General features: G+C 36.9%; 4 protein-coding genes across 4 annotated transcripts; 1 reads left to right on the top strand and 3 right to left on the bottom strand.

The window, feature by feature from the left end:
• Positions 1–1,823: 1,823 nt before the first annotated feature.
• Positions 1,824–3,234, top strand: LOC116129629. The gene is made up of 2 exons (XM_031415359.1): positions 1,824–2,612; positions 2,714–3,234. The coding sequence occupies exons 1-2, from the start codon at positions 1,847–1,849 to the stop codon at positions 3,082–3,084; spliced, it is 1,137 nt and encodes a 378-aa protein (XP_031271219.1). The 5' UTR covers positions 1,824–1,846; the 3' UTR covers positions 3,085–3,234.
• A 945-nt stretch (positions 3,235–4,179) lies between these two features.
• Positions 4,180–7,260, bottom strand: LOC116129512 (zinc finger CCCH domain-containing protein 66-like). Its single transcript, XM_031415248.1, is given in 2 exon segments — positions 4,180–6,425; positions 7,229–7,260. Coding segments are annotated over 2 exon segments (1,812 nt in total). The 3' UTR covers positions 4,180–4,645.
• Positions 7,261–8,020: 760 nt separating this feature from the next.
• LOC116129560 (zinc finger CCCH domain-containing protein 66) lies at positions 8,021–11,379 on the bottom strand. Its single transcript, XM_031415278.1, has 2 exons — positions 11,149–11,379; positions 8,021–10,641 (listed from the first exon to the last, which is right to left on the bottom strand). The coding sequence occupies exon 2, from the start codon at positions 10,608–10,610 to the stop codon at positions 8,487–8,489; it is 2,124 nt and encodes a 707-aa protein (XP_031271138.1). The 5' UTR covers positions 10,611–10,641; positions 11,149–11,379; the 3' UTR covers positions 8,021–8,486.
• A 4,803-nt stretch (positions 11,380–16,182) lies between these two features.
• On the bottom strand, positions 16,183–20,471 carry LOC116129621 (protein SMAX1-LIKE 6). The gene is made up of 3 exons (XM_031415346.1): positions 19,269–20,471; positions 18,449–18,692; positions 16,183–18,261 (listed from the first exon to the last, which is right to left on the bottom strand). The coding sequence occupies exons 1-3, from the start codon at positions 20,429–20,431 to the stop codon at positions 16,378–16,380; spliced, it is 3,291 nt and encodes a 1,096-aa protein (XP_031271206.1). The 5' UTR covers positions 20,432–20,471; the 3' UTR covers positions 16,183–16,377.
• Positions 20,472–23,637: the final 3,166 nt, after the last annotated feature.

Below are 23,637 nucleotides of genomic sequence, written 5' to 3'. Positions count from 1 at the left end.
CTAGTCTATAAATAGCACTTTCTGCCCAACCCAAAAGACTCGCCTGATAGACGAGAGAGTCCTTAGTCTTAAGTATCATACTTGGTGGGTGTGAGATGTCGATATGAGATCTTAACCAAGGTTTTAAAACTCGACTCGGGGAGCAACCCGTCCAAGCCACCGGGTCACGGGTTTTACGGGTCGAAATGTTCGATTGGCGGGTCGGACCATGACATCATCATGCTGATGTCAGTATGACATTAGCAAAAAAACAAAACAAAAAATGCAGATTTTAAATTTTAATGGTTTTTTTTTTTCTTCTCTGCTAGTGTTGGTTTTGTCGAATAAAAATGGGGAAGGGAGAAGAGAAAAGCTTAAAAGGGTTACTTTTAATTTTACCCTTTTTAATATTTTACTGTAGCTACCCAGGTTATACCGGTTGGATCGGTGGTTAGTTAGAAAAAAAACCGGTTCAATTGCGAATGGAAGCAGGTCAATTACTATTTCTAATTTTTAACATGAATCGATCTGGTCTAGCCACCGGTTCCTGATCAAACCAGTTCAACCGGCCAGGCTAGGCCGGGTTTTAAAACCGTGATCTTAACGATTACCGTCTTCCATATGTAACTGCAATCATGTGGCAATGGATCCTTTTGCACACTCACTAAAGCCCATGGATTGTTGAACTTTCTGCAGGCCATATTGAGTCCACAGAAACTGATTGAAACAAAGGCCCAGTAGTTTTGCACCCATTTTCAATATATGAAATTGTCAAATTTAGTAGGCAGTTCAAGTGTTCAACATCCCTGGATAACAATGTTTCAGGGGCAAGTCACATCAATTTATAGGCATTAAACGAAAATGGAACCAACCAAAAAAGTAGATGGAAAGCAAAAGGAACAGAGTTGGTCGGAAGAGTTGGTCTAACATTAGTCATTTAGTGATGCAGAGTTAAAAAAAAACACAAACAAAAAAAAAAAAAAAAAAAGGTAAAGTTGGTTTGAAAGAAACAGAAACACAATGTAAGAAAGTCAGCATCTTCGGCTCCAAACCCAAAAGAATTTCTTTTCTACTGCCCCCCCTGCACCAATTCCAATAACTCTTCTTCTTTTCTCTTTTTCTGTCTTTTTTGTTTTTTCAAAGTTGTATTTTCTAGATAAGGATGAGATAACTACTGTAAATCCCCCAAAGTATGCCCAGACTTAAACCCCCCTTTGAGGGTATGTTATAACCGATAATAAAGGGTTTTGCATCATTAGTGTCATCTAAATTATTACTGGATGATAAAAGAGCAAAAGGGTATAATATGAGTTCTTGAATTCAAGTTTTATCAGATTGTTCAGGATATCCAGAATAGGTATCAAAGTGTAACATGAAAATAATGAGCACAAAATCCAAGGCCAATCTGCTTTTATGTATAGTTAGAAAAAGATGCTCAAATGAAACAAACCTCTGTCCTTCTTCCTGTGGGCGCGCTGTGAGAGTGTTAAAACAGTTTTAACCCATGAAATTGCAGAATTGACCTGTCAACGCGCGTGAAAATACTGCAAATTTCCTCTATTCAATCTGCCAACCACACACAGACACAGCATTCAAATCCAAAGCCCGCCATTTGCTCTTTGGTCTTTTACTTTCTTCCACAAACCAACATTCAAATCAACTTTGTCTTTTACTTTTTTCTTGTTAAAGTTGTATTCTTTCAGCAAAGTAAGATTAAAATCCCAACAAAAAGAAAAGAAAAGAAAACTACTGTTTTCAAAGTGGGTTTTTGATATTTCTTTTGTTTTGTTTACTCGTAATAATAATAATAATGTCTTTTCTTTCTTTCAACCTGAAGTTGAAGTTGTTATCATATAATTCTTCTTCTATGTCATCATCTTCTTCTGCGTCTTTTGATCCCAATAATAATAATAGTAATAACATTTCCGCTTCAAAAAGCGCCACAACTCCTGGTTGTCTAGCTGCCATTTTACGTAGAATTCTTTGCTCTAAGACTCTCCCTTCTGATCAAATCACTAACACTGACACTCAGGTTGGTTCTATTTTATGTGAAAAGGACCTAGAATGGAAGTCTGAAGACAAGGCTATGCCCAGTCTTGTTGCAAGATTAATGGGTTTGGAAGGCGTTCCTAATTCGAGTACTGGTAAAATATCTCGAAGTCGATCAATGAATTCATTGGATTTTGAGGCAAGTAGTGGTCAGACGGAAGGTGATGATAATAAGCATAGAAGAGTAAAGAGTAGTACATTGTCGATTCAAGAGATGCCGACTTTTTTTGAGGTAGAAAATGAAGAATTCTTTGTTCTCAGCTTTGGTAATAGAAATGAAGATGAAGAAAAAAGGACAAGAAGGAAGAAATGTGAGATGGGTCGTGGAGAATTGAAGCAGAGAAGAGGAGACAGATGTCGAAACAAGGAGCAGGGAGTCTTTAATAAGCCTGAAAATCCATGTGTTGGCTCAGAAATTATGGAGTTTTCAACACCTATAAAGAACAATGAAGTATATGAAGGAGCAAAATTAAGGAGAAGAAGGAAGAAGAAGAAGAAGAAAGTTCAAAGTATTGAACTTGAGTCCAATTCAGAAGATTCAAGCCCAGTTTCTGTTCTTGATTTTGATCAATTCATTATGTCAGGTATAGTGTGTTTTGCTTTTAGTTCAATTTTTATATTTAATTCTTATAACAATTTCGAAATGTATTTCTCACTTTGGTTTGGCCAATCACATTGTGAACAGAGTTGGATTGTTCAAACTTGGTGGAGTCAAATTCAAGAAGAAAATTATCACCAGAGCCTGATCAAAACTACGACTGCCAATCTCCAAGAAACGACAATAATTTGATGATCCTTGATGTTCCAAAGCCAAAGAAATCTGAAGGCAAATGTGTTGGATCAAGAAAGAGATATATCCGTAGTCACAATTACTTCAACATTTGTGATCAAATTTACAAGATGACAGATGGTGAGGTAGCTGAATCAAATTGGTTACACAGAAAGAACATGATGAGGCATGAAGATTTTGAAGAAATTTCTGCAGATTTAGGGTCACAAATCCTTGATCAATCACTAGATGAGCTGGTTCATCAACTTATTGGACTTGCCATGTAATGTAGACTTAATACATGTAAGATTCTGTAAATTTTGATATTAAACTAAAGGAACAACTTCTTAAACCCTTTTTCAGAATTTCAATTCATTCTTGTTCAACAGTAATACCCCACCTGCAGAATTCAAATTTGAACATGGTGGGCTACAAGTTTTCACACCTTTGAAGAATTTTCAATCACATTATCATATCTTAGACCTTGTTTTATATTAAATTATGGATGAGTAATGATTGATTAGCAAATTTTTAAGTGCCAGGAATGTTGAAATTGACATCATGAGCAGTCTTGAGCAGCCAAACTTTACCTTCTAGTAGTGGCTTTGTTTGAACATGACATTGTTTTTCTCTTTTTCGATGAACAAATGACCTCTTGTTTTTTGTCCTTATCTTTTATATCCCAACATTTCAATTAAAATATTAAGTCAAGCTAGACTACGCCAAATTCTGAGCTGAATTTGAGGTGTGTGGGGGAATATTTTTGAAACGGCAAACTTGGAAGAATGTTACGTATTCTATACGCAGTGAGGTTAAATATTGTCAATGGTGTCATCATCTGTTCTGTTTATTTAATTCTGCATTGATGAAGCCGGCAGCAGTCAAAAGCACCCTGATGAAGATGAATTCGTTTTCAGTTTTAGGAAACACGGGATTAATATTTTAATTTCTGCATCACCATTAGATAAGTGGTAGTTTAAGAACCAAAACATTGGTCATCTTCAGCTAAATGATAGCATTACCATCTTTTCTTCTGGTAGTGCTTATGCCACTAAATACACAAAATAAGTTTAAACATCCGCAGGGATGCCGGCCTTTTTCTTAGTGCTCAACAATCTACCCAATTGAGAATCATGGAATCAATGAACCTCACCCTCAACTTTATGAATGCCCAAAGTAATATGCAGGATGAATTAGAAAAGGCGATAACAGGATGAGAGTGAAAAAAAGAAAAAGATGTGACAGAAGCATATTCGAAGTTCCATTAAATCTGATATATGTGCAGAATGTTGAGCTTTGAAGCCCAGGTGCTGATGCTAAAGAATGCAGAAGCAAATCTGTAAACAAATAAATGATCAACACTGAAAGAAAAGATAAAGATATTACTCAATAATATGCTAAGATTTTATTAGGTGCGTAATTAATTTTACAAGTTGAGGTAGATACATATTCAAAAATAAACCAATAAATCAGTATGTCTTTTTATCTTCCATCTGTAAATTGAAATAATTGAATCCAGGCAGTTTGAACTAATCTGCTTCTCTACTCCCATCAGCAGGAGATTGTGCTTCCCACATCTTCCATTTTGGGATGACTATGAGAACAGCTAAAAAGAGAACCAAAATAAAGGGGAAAAGAAGTAAACTACTTATTCTTAGATTAGAACCTAAAGAGTGGTAAGAGCAGAAGCTTTAATCCTACTCAACTTCCTTGGTGCATACTTTGATGCTCTCCAAACCCCGTCTCTTTCCACTTACAGATGATGAATATTAATAAAAATTCAAAAAATGGCAAAAAAAAAAACTAGTTAAGTTAAACTTTAGAAAACCAATATTGGGCTTATCAGGACTAAGCCACCATCTGCTCCTGCTCCATATACATTTGCTCCACCCAAGCGGGAAGAATTTCTGAAACTCCAGTGTCAAGATGACACTGCTGCTGCTGATCCTCGAAGCCAAGTTGACCAGATTTCACAGAAGGGGTGTCCTTCACCAAGGACTGAACCCAAGACACGTCTGGCTCGTCAGCAGTTGCTGGCTCTGAGGCCGCAGGGGCGGCCAAATTGCTGCCACCACTTCTAAATCCAAAAGAAGCAGATTTTCGCAGCTTGTTCAGCTCTTCTCCCTGCACACCCCAGTCCAACTTACCATCAGGAGAACCCCAATCGGCCAGGTTAGAAGGCATCAGAGTCGTGGTAGCAGCTGGTGAAGAAAGCCCAGAATGAAGATTCACAGCAGTCCGCTCAATGAAGCTCTGGCTTCGCTTTGAAAAGGCAGCTGACCTTGAACTCAAAACTGCAGCTGCAGTGGCCCCGGCAGGATCAATCCCCAAGGACTGAGACGTCCTTGCAGGAGAGGAAGAGAGATTGGAAGGATAACTAGATCGGAGCTGCTGGTTAATGTTCTGACGCATCTGGATGCCAGGGGGTGACTGCAATTTGGTTGCTTGAGCATCCAATGAGAGTCCTTGTAATTGAGGCAAAATCGTAGGATCGAGAGATCCAAAAATGTCATCAAGGTTAGTTGGTTTCACTCCGCCGAGCCTATTTAATTCTCCAGTTCGATCACCAGAAGAACAAAAGGGTGATGCAGCAGACATGCCATTGCTCCAGCTGGATGGTGATGAGAGACCAGAAATCTCATCAATCAATTGTTGGTGTCGACGTCGATGATTCTCTAGACCAAGCAACTCCATGTCAAAATCCATATCTCTGGCATGAACTGCAGATTTCAGCCTGCTACCAGGAAGCTGCAGTGTAGGTACAGTAGGCTGGGTCTGCCAGATCGATCCACCCATTGGAGAAGAGACCCCAGAGGGCGTCAAGGGTGGGGTAGTCGTAGGTGGCATCACACCTGATGGAGAACCAAGGGCAAGTGGGGTGATAGACACCATGTCCAGGGAAGAACCTTTGGCTGAGAATGATCTGGGAGACGGCACTGCTGAACCCGTTGAGGCATATAAAGGACGAAGCTCTTCACGCTTGTGAGCAAAGAAGCATACTCTCCTGTTGCAATTAGTCTCATCCTTACACAGACGTGTCCGATACTGGGCAGGGTGGAGCCAGCACTCAAAAATACCATGTGCATATTCACAAGCATCACCCTGCCTACAGGAACCCTTTCGGAACTCAGGGCATGGGACACAGCTATAATGATACTTCCTTGGATCACGGCGCCTAGCATTCTCCCCAGGATGAACAAACGGGCACTCTGTCCAATCATGCGAGTAAGCCCTAGAGCAAGGTTTGACCTTGAAAGTATACATCCTAAACTCATCTGTCCCATATATCCCATTCTTGATATCTGGAAGGGTGAGATCAATAGGATATTCTTTCTTCTCAGTTCCATCTTTAGATATTCGGGGTGTCAAAATCTCAGGCTGTTCTTGTACCCCCGTTTCATAAACCACTCCATCACAAAAAACATCTATTTCTACCACACCAACATCGCCTCTCAACAGAGACTCCAATACCTTCTTCCTTGAATGGAAACCCAAAAGACAACCTCTGGCAATCAAGTCAGCAGGCCGGTTTCCATTAGCATCGACAGAGTCAATATCAGCAGAAGCATCACAAGTTCAAAGTATTGAACTTGAGTCCAGTTCAGAAGATTCAAGCCCAGTTTCTGTTCTTGATTTTGATCAATTCATTATGTCAGGTATAGTGTGTTTTGCTTTTAGTTCAATTTTTATATTTAATTCTTATAACAATTTCGAAATGTATTTCTCACTTTGGTTTGGCCAATCACATTGTGAACAGAGTTGGATTGTTCAAACTTGGTGGAGTCAAATTCAAGAAGAAAATTATCACCAGAGCCTGATCAAAACTACGACTGCCAATCTCCAAGAAACGACAATAATTTGATGATCCTTGATGTTCCAAAGCCAAAGAAATCTGAAGGCAAATGTGTTGGATCAAGAAAGAGATATATCCGTAGTCACAATTACTTCAACATTTGTGATCAAATTTACAAGATGACAGATGGTGAGGTAGCTGAATCAAATTGGTTACACAGAAAGAACATGATGAGGCATGAAGATTTTGAAGAAATTTCTGCAGATTTAGGGTCACAAATCCTTGATCAATCACTAGATGAGCTGGTTCATCAACTTATTGGACTTGCCATGTAATGTAGACTTAATACATGTAAGATTCTGTAAATTTTGATATTAAACTAAAGGAACAACTTCTTAAACCCTTTTTCAGAATTTCAATTCATTCTTGTTCAACAGTAATACCCCACCTGCAGAATTCAAATTTGAACATGGTGGGCTACAAGTTTTCACACCTTTGAAGAATTTTCAATCACATTATCATATCTTAGACCTTGTTTTATATTAAATTATGGATGAGTAATGATTGATTAGCAAATTTTTAAGTGCCAGGAATGTTGAAATTGACATCATGAGCAGTCTTGAGCAGCCAAACTTTACCTTCTAGTAGTGGCTTTGTTTGAACATGACATTGTTTTTCTCTTTTTCGATGAACAAATGACCTCTTGTTTTTTGTCCTTATCTTTTATATCCCAACATTTCAATTAAAATATTAAGTCAAGCTAGACTACGCCAAATTCTGAGCTGAATTTGAGGTGTGTGGGGGAATATTTTTGAAACGGCAAACTTGGAAGAATGTTACGTATTCTATACGCAGTGAGGTTAAATATTGTCAATGGTGTCATCATCTGTTCTGTTTATTTAATTCTGCATTGATGAAGCCGGCAGCAGTCAAAAGCACCCTGATGAAGATGAATTCGTTTTCAGTTTTAGGAAACACGGGATTAATATTTTAATTTCTGCATCACCATTAGATAAGTGGTAGTTTAAGAACCAAAACATTGGTCATCTTCAGCTAAATGATAGCATTACCATCTTTTCTTCTGGTAGTGCTTATGCCACTAAATACACAAAATAAGTTTAAACATCCGCAGGGATGCCGGCCTTTTTCTTAGTGCTCAACAATCTACCCAATTGAGAATCATGGAATCAATGAACCTCACCCTCAACTTTATGAATGCCCAAAGTAATATGCAGGATGAATTAGAAAAGGCGATAACAGGATGAGAGTGAAAAAAAGAAAAAGATGTGACAGAAGCATATTCGAAGTTCCATTAAATCTGATATATGTGCAGAATGTTGAGCTTTGAAGCCCAGGTGCTGATGCTAAAGAATGCAGAAGCAAATCTGTAAACAAATAAATGATCAACACTGAAAGAAAAGATAAAGATATTACTCAATAATATGCTAAGATTTTATTAGGTGCGTAATTAATTTTACAAGTTGAGGTAGATACATATTCAAAAATAAACCAATAAATCAGTATGTCTTTTTATCTTCCATCTGTAAATTGAAATAATTGAATCCAGGCAGTTTGAACTAATCTGCTTCTCTACTCCCATCAGCAGGAGATTGTGCTTCCCACATCTTCCATTTTGGGATGACTATGAGAACAGCTAAAAAGAGAACCAAAATAAAGGGGAAAAGAAGTAAACTACTTATTCTTAGATTAGAACCTAAAGAGTGGTAAGAGCAGAAGCTTTAATCCTACTCAACTTCCTTGGTGCATACTTTGATGCTCTCCAAACCCCGTCTCTTTCCACTTACAGATGATGAATATTAATAAAAATTCAAAAAATGGCAAAAAAAAAAACTAGTTAAGTTAAACTTTAGAAAACCAATATTGGGCTTATCAGGACTAAGCCACCATCTGCTCCTGCTCCATATACATTTGCTCCACCCAAGCGGGAAGAATTTCTGAAACTCCAGTGTCAAGATGACACTGCTGCTGCTGATCCTCGAAGCCAAGTTGACCAGATTTCACAGAAGGGGTGTCCTTCACCAAGGACTGAACCCAAGACACGTCTGGCTCGTCAGCAGTTGCTGGCTCTGAGGCCGCAGGGGCGGCCAAATTGCTGCCACCACTTCTAAATCCAAAAGAAGCAGATTTTCGCAGCTTGTTCAGCTCTTCTCCCTGCACACCCCAGTCCAACTTACCATCAGGAGAACCCCAATCGGCCAGGTTAGAAGGCATCAGAGTCGTGGTAGCAGCTGGTGAAGAAAGCCCAGAATGAAGATTCACAGCAGTCCGCTCAATGAAGCTCTGGCTTCGCTTTGAAAAGGCAGCTGACCTTGAACTCAAAACTGCAGCTGCAGTGGCCCCGGCAGGATCAATCCCCAAGGACTGAGACGTCCTTGCAGGAGAGGAAGAGAGATTGGAAGGATAACTAGATCGGAGCTGCTGGTTAATGTTCTGACGCATCTGGATGCCAGGGGGTGACTGCAATTTGGTTGCTTGAGCATCCAATGAGAGTCCTTGTAATTGAGGCAAAATCGTAGGATCGAGAGATCCAAAAATGTCATCAAGGTTAGTTGGTTTCACTCCGCCGAGCCTATTTAATTCTCCAGTTCGATCACCAGAAGAACAAAAGGGTGATGCAGCAGACATGCCATTGCTCCAGCTGGATGGTGATGAGAGACCAGAAATCTCATCAATCAATTGTTGGTGTCGACGTCGATGATTCTCTAGACCAAGCAACTCCATGTCAAAATCCATATCTCTGGCATGAACTGCAGATTTCAGCCTGCTACCAGGAAGCTGCAGTGTAGGTACAGTAGGCTGGGTCTGCCAGATCGATCCACCCATTGGAGAAGAGACCCCAGAGGGCGTCAAGGGTGGGGTAGTCGTAGGTGGCATCACACCTGATGGAGAACCAAGGGCAAGTGGGGTGATAGACACCATGTCCAGGGAAGAACCTTTGGCTGAGAATGATCTGGGAGACGGCACTGCTGAACCCGTTGAGGCATATAAAGGACGAAGCTCTTCACGCTTGTGAGCAAAGAAGCATACTCTCCTGTTGCAATTAGTCTCATCCTTACACAGACGTGTCCGATACTGGGCAGGGTGGAGCCAGCACTCAAAAATACCATGTGCATATTCACAAGCATCACCCTGCCTACAGGAACCCTTTCGGAACTCAGGGCATGGGACACAGCTATAATGATACTTCCTTGGATCACGGCGCCTAGCATTCTCCCCAGGATGAACAAACGGGCACTCTGTCCAATCATGCGAGTAAGCCCTAGAGCAAGGTTTGACCTTGAAAGTATACATCCTAAACTCATCTGTCCCATATATCCCATTCTTGATATCTGGAAGGGTGAGATCAATAGGATATTCTTTCTTCTCAGTTCCATCTTTAGATATTCGGGGTGTCAAAATCTCAGGCTGTTCTTGTACCCCCGTTTCATAAACCACTCCATCACAAAAAACATCTATTTCTACCACACCAGCATCGCCTCTCAACAGAGACTCCAATACCTTCTTCCTTGAATGGAAACCCAAAAGACAACCTCTGGCAATCAAGTCAGCAGGCCGGTTTCCATTAGCATCGACAGAGTCAATATCAGCAGAAGCATCAAGCAAGAGCTTGACAATCTCAGGTGAACTAGAAGCACCACCAGAGGCAGCACAGTGCAACGCAGTAGCCCCATCAGAACCACAAGCCCTATTAACATCAACACGTCCAGTCTCAATAATATAACAAAGCACATCTTTGCTTCCATACATGGCAGCAACCATGAGGGGGGTTCTTTCTTCAAACCCCATCTTTCTAGACCCAGTTCTCCTACCATACCACAAACCAGGCTCATCAATATCAAGACCCTCTTCTTCGATAGCAATTTTAAAGCCAAGCAAATCATCAGAGGCCGTCAATTCAAGCAAAATTGAGAAATTATAACACAACCCGTCTTGTTTATGAGAATCAGTATCCATGATGAAACAAGTCTGTGTTGGTTTCCTTTTAGAACCGCTGCACATGGAAATCTTTTTCTTCTTCGAACTCTTCTTTCTGCAAAATCGTAAAACAGACAATATTCACAAATGGTGCTCCAAGAATCAGAAACATTTGGTTATTAACATGTCCTTGAAAGCCTATATTACATACAAAAAAAATTAAACAAACGAAAAAAGAAATAACAAGAACTGATAAACTAACAAACAAAGAGATGGACATGGAGATTACAATTAATCCAACCATTTAACACAAAATTTATATTAAACGAACTACCACTAAACTATGTTAACTTTAGCTAACCCATAAGCACATAATAAACTTATCCACAAATAAACACCAATAACCAGAACAGAAACCCGTTACAACCTTAACAAACATAACTACACAAACAACATCACACTCCCTTCTTATTTGGTTCTCACACACAAAACCAAAACTCAACTCAGAACTCCCACAGCTCTTTCTTCCTTCATTTCCAAATTTAGACCACCCATAATTTAAACCACCAAAACTACAAAAATAAAAAATAAAAAAACCCACAACTTAAAACTCAAAACATACCTTACAAAGAGAGCCTGAAGCAAAGCAAACCCAGATTTGTTTCTCTTCTTCAACTTCAAACTTTATTATAATTATTACTATTGTTATTATAATTTGAGTATTATTACCAATACAATTAACAACAATGCCTACCAAGCTATAGAGAAAGAGAAGAAGAAGTAAAGCTAGACTTTTGCTTCGTCTCCTTTTATGTGTTCTGGGTCAAAAAGGCCAGCCTACTGCACCTCTAAATTTTCCATTTTTATTTTATTTTATTTTATTTAAATATTATGGAGTTAAATTCAAATGTCTGTGTGAAATTCAAATGCAAATGCAAATGCAAATTCAAATGAAATGACGAAACCTCGGAGAATGTCTTTCCAAATTTTTATTTTTTTATTTATTTTTTTACTTCAAAGTGGTGGGTCCATTTCATTATATTAATATCTAAACCATCTTTGAGTGATGCAATGCCACGTGTCGAAAAACCCTATTGAAACGGTTTCACCAAAAGGTGACCGTATCGAGATTCCATGCTTTACGCGTTTTTGTCTTGGTTGATGACGTGGCCTTATTTAGCACCGTCAGCATGTTTTTAAAACTTAATTCGTTCCCTTGTTTTGCTATTCTCACTGCCTGTCTTTTAAGTCTACACGACACGTGAGTACGATTTCGGAGAAAACTATTAGCTGACAGCGTCTGATTGGTCTAGGACTGTTCTGGAAAGGTTTGTGTCAGTGAGAATAACTCTTCTAAATTAGAAATTGATTTATCGACGAATTTCTTGAATCCATCGAGCCATCAAGGGCACTTCGATGGCTTCTAGAAGAATACTTTTATTTTTTTTTCTTTTTAAATAACTTTGGTAAAATAAATATCTCTAATATTTATTTATTTAAAATTTGAATTATAATTAATTTAATTTAATTTATAAATGGAATCCTAATTAATTAATAAATATCCTATCAACTTCCTATATAAAAATATTGGATGACGATGAAAATTTTATAATAATTTAATTAATTAACAAATTAGAGGGAGGGTGGAATTTAAAATCTAGATAAAAGACAAGGACCAAACCGTAATTTGACTCTAAACGGATAAGCATACAGACCAATCACCAATATAAATATCATGCTTCAACGGTTGTACTCTGAGGCCCAGCCTTTTTAAATTTCCACAAATGGACACCTCAGCAGAGTGCAAATCCTGATTGTACACTTGACAATTCAAAATAGTCAAACAAATCCAACGGCTGAGGTCTCGTAGTACAATCTTTTGGCTAATATAGTGTGTGAATCCGTCGACATTGAGAAAAGTCAATGCATCGGGTCCCATCACACCACAAAAGCATTAAACGACAATGATGATATCACATCGAGTGGGGGCCCCTGAAAGCTAGGGGAAGGCATCTGATGTCTTTATCAGACGGTGGAGAAAAGCTGCACTGCATAGCAGTTGATGTTGTAGTGATAATTAACACCTTATGGGGCGATCAGTTTATGTTACGATTTTTATTATTAAATAATGTTGGAAATATGTGGAGCAACGGAGGCACAGGCACCGTATTTTTGTACATAATATATTTATTTTATTTAAAATGTGTTATTAAATTAAAATATCTTTTAATAAAAAACTCCTGAAATTTTCTTTGAAAATTAAGAATTTTTAGTGTTTCATTATAAACATGAACAATGATACGGTAATATTATCAGGTCGGTGTGACTTTTACTTTATTTAATATTTTATTTAAAGTGAAGAAAAAAAAGTCTCGAGCTTTCAGTTATTTTATATATTACTTTATACATGTTAACATACTTGATCCACCTATCTTGAGGTTCTAGGCTCAAAACATTTAAGTTATTTATTATATTGTAATTTATTTGATCTTTTAGGTTTATAAAATATTCAATAGATCCAAGAATTCATCGAGGTGTACATTTGAATACCCCAGTTATAAAAAATAATGATAATAATAACATAATTGAAAACATGTATACTTTAGTTTCACAAGAAAATACTATAAATAGATTTTTTTTAAATTATTCCATTCCTTTTACAATGATTTTAGGGAAATAACTAATCTGATATTGTAATTTATCAGATGACGTAAATAATAAAACAATGTAGTATAGTAAAATTTTATTAAAAATCTGACATCATAACACTTAAAATATAAATTTTCAATATTTATTTGTAAATGTAATATTGTCTATAAATCAAAGCTTCTTATGTTATCGTAAACCCAATTTCGGATAAAACCCTAAAAATTATCGGTGAATATAGAGATATCTTTGGAATAGTCATTACATTAAGGAATATTATTAAAACAATCATATTTAACCGGTTAAACTTACATTAGCCAATAAATTAAAGTTATCATAGAAAGAGCAAACGATTGTTCCCACCCAAGGTTTAGCGAAATAGCAAATTGTTGTGAGACAAAAAAAAAAAAAAAAAAAAAAATTGTTAATGAATAGCAAATCCTTGGACGACCCACCCATGAGTAGCACAACGGTAAGAACGAACCAAGACGGCATTGCATGGTTTCTTGAAATAGTGATTAGAGTTAGAATTTATTATAGAAATTAATACCATATAATCTTGGCCGAACGACTTACACATACCGAAGGTTTACCGTAACGACAAAGTGGTATCCAAAAGGTTTTGAAATGACAAATAGGTATCTTTTGTCATGCGCTGATAGTGATTTCCGTTTGGTAATGGTGAAAAGACTATAATGTCCTTGAAAGTTTGATATTTTAGTTTTTTATAAATTTAAAAATTTATAAAAGCCCCTAAAGTTTGCTAATTTAACTAAACACCCCAACATATAAATTTTTTGTAAAATAACAAAAACGCCTCCACCACCTGCAGTGCCAGATTTCAGCCACCACTGCCGGAATCTGGCCGGTAAATTGCGTTACGACACAGACCCGTCGGATCTATGTCGTAACACGTCGATTTGACTGGAAAAGGCCAGATCTACATCCAGATCTGGCCGTTGAGAGTTTTGCGGCCTTGACAGCCATATCTGGCCGTAAATCTGGCTTTTCCGACCAGATCCGGATCGACACGTTACGACACAGATCCGACGGATCTGTGTCGTAATGGAATTTTTCGGTCAGATTCCGACGGTGGTGGCCGAAATCTGGTACTGCAGGTGGTGGGGGTGTTTTTGTTATTTAACAAAATTTTTATATATTGGAGTGTTTAGTTAAATTAGCAAACCTAGGGGGTTTTTTAGAAATTTTTAAATTTACAAAAAACTAAAATATCAAACTTTCAAGGACATTCTAGTCTTTTCACTATTACCAAACAGAAATTACTAACAGCACATGACAGAAGGTATCTATTTGTTATTTCAAAATATTTTGAGTACCAATTTATCATTACCACAGATCTTAGGTATGTGTAAGTCGTTCGGTCTATAATCTTATATAATAAATTAAAGGGGATTTTGCGGGGAATGGAGACAAAGACAATACAGAAAAGGAGGAAGAAAGAGTGGACTTGACTTTAAAAACAAAATCCAATAAAAGAGAGGCAAAGTGGAGGTTTGCTTTGTAGATTTTTCCAAAGGAATTGGGTCATCACTACCAGAAAGTGTGAACACGTGCTTGACTCTCATTGCTAAATTACAAAAATACCCATCTCACTTTCAAATGTTCCTTCTCAATTTTTTATTGTTAAAAGGATATTAAAATCTTCGACCGTAGAATGAGTGTTTGGCTATAGAGAAAACATAATGAAAATTAAATAAATTATGGGGAAATTTTCTTAAAGAGTGAGCAAAAGTAAAAATTAGTTATACTTATATGTTAACACTGGGATAATTATATATTAATGTTTATATCAATCGAGACAGAAAGTTGAAATCTCTTTTAACTCTAAAAAATATACAAATCTTGATAATTTTTATCAATTTCATCGAATAATTTTTTTATGACAAAAATGCCCCCTTGATGGCATCTTTTTTGACAAAAGTGTCCATATCAATTAGTGAGATTTGTTGGTCTTCCACAATACCCCCTAAGTTGGGTTTTTATGCATATTTCTTCAAATAAAAAAACATTTTTGTACTATTAAGAATGTGTTTAATTTAACTTTAAAGTATTTAATGGAAATGAAGTAAAGTAATTTATAAGATAAAGAATATTTAAAATGCTTTTACAATTTGAAAACCACTCCTTTAAACTTTTTATTAAATATATATAATATGAAAACTACTTTTGAAAAAAGCACCCATTAAAAGTTCTTTAAAGGAACACTTAAAATATAAATTATTTTTAATCCCCAAAAAAGAAAAAAAGAAAAAAAAAAAAGCCCTTTTGTTTGTTTTAAATTAATGCTATTGAAGAATTAAACATTGAAATCATCTTTCAACATTAAAAACCCTTTTTCTAATTAAATCTTAAATGATTTGTTTATAAATAATAATAGAGTTCTAAAGTATATCTTTTACTATTATAATGCAAATGAATGGGCTTCTCTCATCTTGTGATTGCAAAATTACTCCAATCTGGGTTTGAACTGGACTATTTAATGGCCCAAGGCGTTGAGTATTTAGGTAGGAAAAATACTACGTTTTTACAACCTAATATCATGAACTTCTCTTACAGCCTTAACGTGTTAGCATATGTATACTATCACGTCAGCTCACACCACTCACTAAGACACCCAATACACTATTAGAAACGAACGGCATAAGGTATGACCATACGTTCATTAAGGAACAACGTAAGGAATGGCCATACCTTCATTAAGGAAACGACCATGCCATTTTGTAAGGAAAGAATGGTCGTTCCGTAAAGAGGAACGAACATTCCTTCAATAAAGAACGACCATTCAATATGAAAAAACGGTAAATTCTTAAATCTAGTAAAAATCATTTTGCATTTTGAGTATGATAGAGCTGACATAACCGTACCAACTCAACTATCACGTCAGGATTATAAGAGAAATTTGTGAGAATAAGTTGTGACTTGTGGACGTAACATTACTCTTTAACTAGAGGTCAGTTAATTGAAGGTTAACAAGAAGCAGTGAAGGGCAACATGTCAATAATTTTCCACAAAAAGGGAACATTATGCATATTCTTTAACAACAGCTAAACATAACACAACTATTATCCCAAAAAACTCAGGAGAATACACATAGCCAAACGAGGCTTTTTGGATGCTAGCTAAGATCTACATTGTACATTTTAATTACAAGAAGAAGAAGCATAGATGATACAGCCAGAATCAGTTACATGTTGATTTTTATGGGAAGGCAAATTTCAGAAGATTCCAGTTCAAAAGGACGACCGTCACAAACAGCTAGTTTCACAACAGACCCGGGTTTGGGATGATACATCTGCTGAAATTGGACAAAGTGTCTGCTCAGAACATCTTCAATCCAAAACTCTATTGCCATCTTCTTGTTTGATAACCACGTCGCTGCAAGTATTTCTATCATGACTTCATCATCAATCTCAAGGACTACCTCAGATCCCATTGCTCTCTGAAATCGTATATAGATGTCCCTGGTTAATTTCGCTGCAATCAAGTCAAAATTCAATGGCTTGAAATACACCTTTGCATCCACTTGATCACAGAAATCTTCCAACCAAGCTTCTGTGCTTTCAGAGATCGCATCACTGTCATAGTCTATAGAATTGATTTCCTCTTCTGCCTCCTCTATAGGAAGGTTAAGATCTAGATTGGATCTTATCGACTTGTGACTCCTTTCCTGCAACTCAGCCGAAGAGTCATCATTGTCAATAAACTTTCTTTTATTCCGAGATTCAGCTTTTGGAGTTTTTTTGCTTGGTGTTACATTCGCTTTCAGCTCATGAGGTCTGCTGACATCCTGGGAGTGCCAACTAATTGACAATTGCATTTGCCACTTTTTGGCTCCAAAAATTATTTCCTCAGAAAATCTACCAGCTTTCCTCTCTGAAAATTCATTATCGTTACCTTGCATGATTGTTGATGTTGTAACAAAGATCACTTTGCTGATGCTGACTACTCTCCTGAATGAGTCATGAAATTTACCTATTTTCACAGCCTCGGATAATGCATTTTGGGTCACAAGATCAGCCTTCTCCACGTTTTCGAGGAAGACAACTGAATCTGGTTTCTTTCTCAACTCCTCGGCAATATAATCAACATAGTGCCCCCGAAACTCCATATCACAACCATCCAATTGTTGGCATTGAAAAATATTTTCCTGACGGCTACCCCTATCTTGGGAACTAAAATCCATGCAAATTATGTTTTCCTGGTCACCAAATATTATCTCAGCAAGAGTTGAAGCAATTAGTTTCTTTCCAGCTCTGTCAGGCCCAAGGAAAGTAAACCAAATGTCTCCTCTACCACTTGAGCCATGATGCCGTCCATGTCCATTTCTACAACGTGATACAGCCTGAGTAATAGTAATTATGGCTTCATCTTGCCTTCCGACCTTTTCAGCAAGTATTTTCCTAAGTGTCTTGTCATCTCCGTCATGTGCTAGCTCTGCTAACTTAGATATGGAGCCGCCGGAGCACGAACCATGTTTGGCAAAATGTTGAGAGTTACCCTCACAAACTGCATCAAACTTAGGAGATTTGGGGGGAGAAAGACTCTGATATTTTAATTCTGGAGTTTCTGCCGCCTGCCTGATTGAAGCATAGATTGTTCCCAATCCCAAATCTGTGGTTACTGCAATTGGGGATGAAGAAGGTGGGTTGTGAGGAGGATTGGTTGGATTGGACGGAGGGTGAGGGGGAACTGGGTGGCCTTCATTCTCTATTTGCTGTTGCTGATCTTTTGAAAAGTTTACCTGAACCCTAGATTGGGAATTAACATTCGCAGCTTGAGAAGTTGATGCTATTGAAGTATTCGGTATTGTGGGTAAAACCTTTCGCAAATCTATTTGCATACTGAGATTTGGATTAGCACACAGATTTTCATTTGACGCAGGATCTTTACTGCTGCTTTCCTTCTTATCTGCAATAAATTGAAAGACCTCGGGAATTGGGACTTGGGACCTTGTTTCGGGAGTATCTAATTTGGGGAGTACTTGAGGGTGATGAAGACGACAAGTATCATTCCATTTCTTTTGCAGCTCCAAGACTTCAGCATGCAATGCCGTGCCATCTTCCTTGGCCTGCACTGAATGATGCGGCACATTCTTACATAAATATTTCACAAATCAATCAATGAAATACAGTAGATTTATCAAACATTAAGTTCATTAGTGCAAAGTATAGGTATAGACAATTGTTATCGTGAACAAGTGCATGTGCAATATTTCTACATTGGTCAAAGATTCCACAATTTGAAGGACCTCACACCTTGGCCATATCAACACCCTTTCTGGTGTCAAGTTCTGCCCTTTCTAACCAAGAAGGAAGTTTTTCTGAGCACCGATCTGCAACTGAAGTAATTGATCGTTCCTTCAAAATAGCTGCAACTTCATGTTCAAACTTCTCAGTGCAAAGGTAACAAGGGCTATGTTGATTCTTGCTTCTCATTGGATTTTTAGGGTCAAGTGGCAAAGAAAAGAACCCACCAAATGGAACAAAGGACCCCATCAAGCTGTAAGTATATCATGAGCATGGAACTGTGAGATCCAGTTGATTGAAACAGTCAGAAGCTACAGTGCACACACACAAATTTATGCATACATACAATATATAAAAATATTGTGGAAATGCACCAAAACCTAATAACATGTTAAGAACTGAATAGACACAGGTCCAAAAGAAGAATGATTAATATATGCATTGTCAGATGCAAACTGCACTTGTCACTACGGCGTTGGAAGCTCTTGCTACAGTATCCGACAGTACAAGTGTCAACTAGCATTTGCTACATTTCATGTTAACGGACGCCAATCAGCCAGCAAAGCACGTCTTCACATAGCAGCAAATGCTTTACATGTTTTGAGCCAAAGCATAAACCATGATGTATGCAGCATGTTTGCTTGGAATTAGAAATCCATTAAGGACAAGACATTAAAATATAATGAAAAGGGTTATTAAAAAAGAACACACCCAACACATTCAAAATAAAAATAAAAAAAATAAAAAAAAATTGACAAACCATTAAACAAAAGAAAACATATCAAAACTTGAGCTAAGGCAATGACAACTAATATTTATTAAAACTCACCTGGATTTGAAGTGAATAGGCAAAAGTTGCAGACCCCAGTCCTTCTCTATACTCGGAAACATGTTCGAAAACTTTGAATAAGCTTCATAATTCGCCGCCGCTCCTATCAACCATAAGTTCCTACTATTCATCTCCAACAAACTGGTCAATTTTGAAACAACAAACTTAACAGCCTCACTTGACACATTGTCACCAACCAAAGCTTTCAATTCACCAAAATTCACAACAACACCAGGCCCTGAACATTGCTCCACAGTAGTCTCCAATTCCTTAAACCTTGACGGCATCCTCTCTTCACTTCCATTCTCAAGGACAAACTCACTTATCTCCTCCTCAATACAAACCACATCCACCCCATATACTTCTTTAGGCAAAACCCCCGGTTTCCTAGAAGTTACATTTTTAATAAATCCCCTCAAAGCTTTACTTGCATAATCCCCAACAAGCAACGGGTTCTTCCCATTTTTCTCGTTTCTCTTCAGTAGAACTTCACCAATTCTCCTACAACTCTCGTCAACATCTTCAAAATCAAAAGGGAAGCTCGGCCCAGCTCGGACCGGATCCAGACCCAAACCCGAGTCAGTCAAATTACCAAGAAAAATTGGCGGGCACCGGGGAGTTCGCAGAATTTTGGAAGATAATTGAGCAACAGGCGGTTGAAGTATCGCTCTTTTTATTTCAAAGCTTTGGAACCCGGCTTCACCAAACACGCGATTCACAATAGGATCATCTAGAATCGATAAAACAAAATATTTTAGTTCAACCTTCAAAAGCGACGGCGTTTGTTGGTTACAGTGAATCTGTTGCAGGTGATAGTTCTCCGGATTCCTCCGCTGGCTCGCTTGTCCCCGTTTGATTGCCGCCGTCAGTGAATTCGAAATCGGAGGTCGCTCCACCGATTTCGAACTCTGCAGCCGGTCCAGCGAGACCCCGACACAGAGCTCCAGCGCGCGAAACTGCAAGCGCGAGTTGTACGGGATGCTCCTGGCACGTGCACAAGCGTCGCGTAGAATGGACGACGGTAGAGCTAGCAAAGCAGAGACCACATGAAGCGAAGTGGTCTGAGCATGACTCCTTCGACGCGCCACCACTACCGCCTCATCCAAAACACGCGCCGCTGCCTCCGTCAAGCATTGCCTCACCAAGTCCACCGGCGTCGGCATCGCCGGCCAGTTTAATAAGCCAACAAACACAGAAACAAACCAAACAAAGTAACACGTGTACTTAAAAAATATATATATATTTATATATATATAGAGAGAGAGATTTAAAAAAAAAAAAAAAAAGAGAATATGGGTTTACTTCAAAAACTTTTTAAAATATTAAATATAGAGAGAAAGAGAGAGATGTGTTGTTTGGTGCGGGTAATGGCTGAGAGCCTGAGACTGTTATTGTTGTTGTTGTTGTTGGATGTTTCTTTTTGTGGTGGGGTCAACTCTTGGGTTATTCATCGAACACATGGTGAGCACAGATTCTAATTCTCTCAAAAAGCGATTTTTTTTTTTTTAATTTAAATAAAAAATGTAAAAGACTCAAAAAAGAGGGATAGAGATGCCGTGTCCACTGAAAACAAGCAGTACCGTCACTATCTTTGAGTTTACTAGCTAAAGCTTATGATAAGGTGGTTGAAGAAGAAGAAGAAGAAGAAGACGAAGAACAAGTGTGTTTGTGTTTGTGATTATTAAGCTTAAGAATTCATCACGTAATTATATGCATTTTGAAGAAGAAGCTGCATATAATTTGCCATGGTTTGGGAATTAAAGTGAGTATTAATTACATTTGCATATAATTTGTGTCTCTTTTTTATCAAACTTTTTGGTGCATGTTCTTCCAATTATTTGATAAACATCAACACGAATTTATCTTTTTCGACAGTAAAAGTGTGTCTGTTATATAAAATACAAAATAAAACAAACAGTCTNCAGAATTCATCACGTAATTATATGCATTTTGAAGAAGAAGCTGCATATAATTTGCCATGGTTTGGGAATTAAAGTGAGTATTAATTACATTTGCATATAATTTGTGTCTTCTTTTTTTATCAAACTTTGTGGTTCATGTTCTTCCAATTATTTGATAAACATCAACACGAGTTTATCTTTTTCGACAGTGAAAGTGTGTATGTTATATAAAATACAAAATAAAACAAACAGTGTTACGAGAACGATGGTGTTGTTGAAGTTTTATAATTGTTTAAGGGTATTTTTATTTTAACAAAAGTTTGGTGGACGCACATGATATAATCCAAATAGTAATCTTACTACATTCACGAACAGTAATGCCAAATGTAAGAAGAAAAAAATATACAAAAAAGAAAATTTTTGGCAAAAAATGAATGGAAGGGTGAATATAAAAAGCCAAAATATTTACTTTGATTAATCTCTTGACACGTCACTTTATACCAGAAATCTTTATATAATTCTTTGTATATGTAGTATAACCCTTCCCGAAATAGTAAAGTTGTAATCTTAATTAAAGTGAATTAACAAAATAATCACAAGAGTAAACGACTATTTTTCCCACCTTTTTTATGCACAGACTTTTAAAATATCATTTTATTATCTAAATTTATGTTTTTTTATTCTGGTATCATTACGACCTAACATCATCACCATTTTCTTTATCGATCATCATTAATCAAAACTCCTCAAATTTTATTCTCACTGACCCGATCGATTATCGATAATCAAGTGATTAAGGTTTGTATAATCACTCTTTCTAAATCAAATTCTGATTCGATCTCAATCATCCAAATCTAATTTTTTTAATTAAAAGACTCGTTAACCTCTTTTTCTCAACAATCCCCATAAACCGGATGATTTAAGTTTGTTTTTTGTTTATGGTCGAAAAAGTATGTTAAATAGAAAACAGTTGTTAACTCATAATCACAATACTGTTAATAGCCGTACCGTATTAGCAAAAGTTAGGGATAGTGACATGTGTTAAACTGTAAATCCCTCTTAACGTCTCAAACAGGACCGACCCAAACACAGCCTTATTTATTTATTTATTAAAAAAATATTAATTAATACGCCTTTTCTTGTCAGGCCGCAGGCGCAGGCGCAGGCATGAAAAGTCCTTGTCTAAATCTGACAACTACTTGTCGCTCAGTTACCAGCCCTTCCTTCACAGGTGTCCGGCGCACTTTTGAAACCGAATGTAATTTGATGAGTCTTAAGTTAATACAAAGTAAGACTGGCTCAACTATGTCTCGATGGGTCACGCCCCATTTCCCAAGTCTCCCCGGCTCAAGGAAAAAGGTTCTCGATTGTTTTATTCTCATTGTTTGTTTCTTCCTCGACTTTATTATTTTTTTTTTTCTTAACCAAAGTTTACAATCAGTTTATATGCATTTTAATTAACTCTTGGGAGAAGTTTAAGACTAACGTATAAATCCATTGTCTCATGTTTTTTACTTAAATCTTAAAAGAAATTCAAATCTAAGACGGTGTACTTTAACCATATCTCTCAATATTTATTCAATCACTTTAGTATTTGTAACTCTATATGTATAATATTATGTCTAAAAAGTCACGTTTATATCAACTCAATAAATATCTTTTTGTACTAGCTACCAAGCCCATATCTCTTTAAATATATTCATACAAATCCTATCTCATTTCAAGAGATAAATGACGAAAGTCTTCCATGTGTCAAGGTAATTAACTCACAAAACACTCATTACATTGAATTCAAAGGTGTATAAATTGACACTTCTCTTTCCAAAAAGTGGGAATTGGACATATGAGAGCTAAACATAAATTTGAGTTCAATTCTTTCTCTCAGTAAACACTGTATTTCTTCATATTTGTATGCCTTACAGACAATATCATAGATATAGTCAGAGATCAATAAAATAACAGTGGATATAAGAGTTGCTTGTTTGAACATCCGAACCATTATAAAAACATTTCTTGTTAGCCTATTATTTATGTTTTCTGGAACATATATATTCTCAGCTCTATATTCAAATCTCATGATCCATCACGTGTAATTTTTAAGGCTCTCTTAATACTTTATATGTGCGAATTGTTAGTGTCTAAAATCAAGCATTAACACATAGTATTATTGTGTCGAAAAAAACATTATCCATCTAAATCTAAGCATTTATAAAAGATAATATTAAGCTGAGCGATAATCTTGTAAGACAACATATTGTCATGCATTATAAAATCGAGCAGGTGAAAATAAGTGCTTCTTCTAAACGATAAAATACTTTTCTCAAAAGCTTTCCATGAGTTGACATGTTTATATAAAACAAAAACACTTTTGCCAATACTTTTTTTATTTTTTCATAAAAAACCTGTTAAAAAAAAAAAAAAAAACCTATATATATATTTCAGCCACAAGTGGGTGGGTGGTTTAACTT

The sequence above is a fragment of the Pistacia vera genome, unplaced genomic scaffold (assembly GCF_008641045.1).
Source record: "Pistacia vera cultivar Batoury unplaced genomic scaffold, PisVer_v2 Contig212, whole genome shotgun sequence".
In the NCBI taxonomy this organism is placed as follows: domain Eukaryota; kingdom Viridiplantae; phylum Streptophyta; class Magnoliopsida; order Sapindales; family Anacardiaceae; genus Pistacia; species Pistacia vera.
The sequence above is the reverse complement of the archived record's forward strand: the minus strand, read 5'-3'. Positions and strand labels throughout refer to the sequence as shown.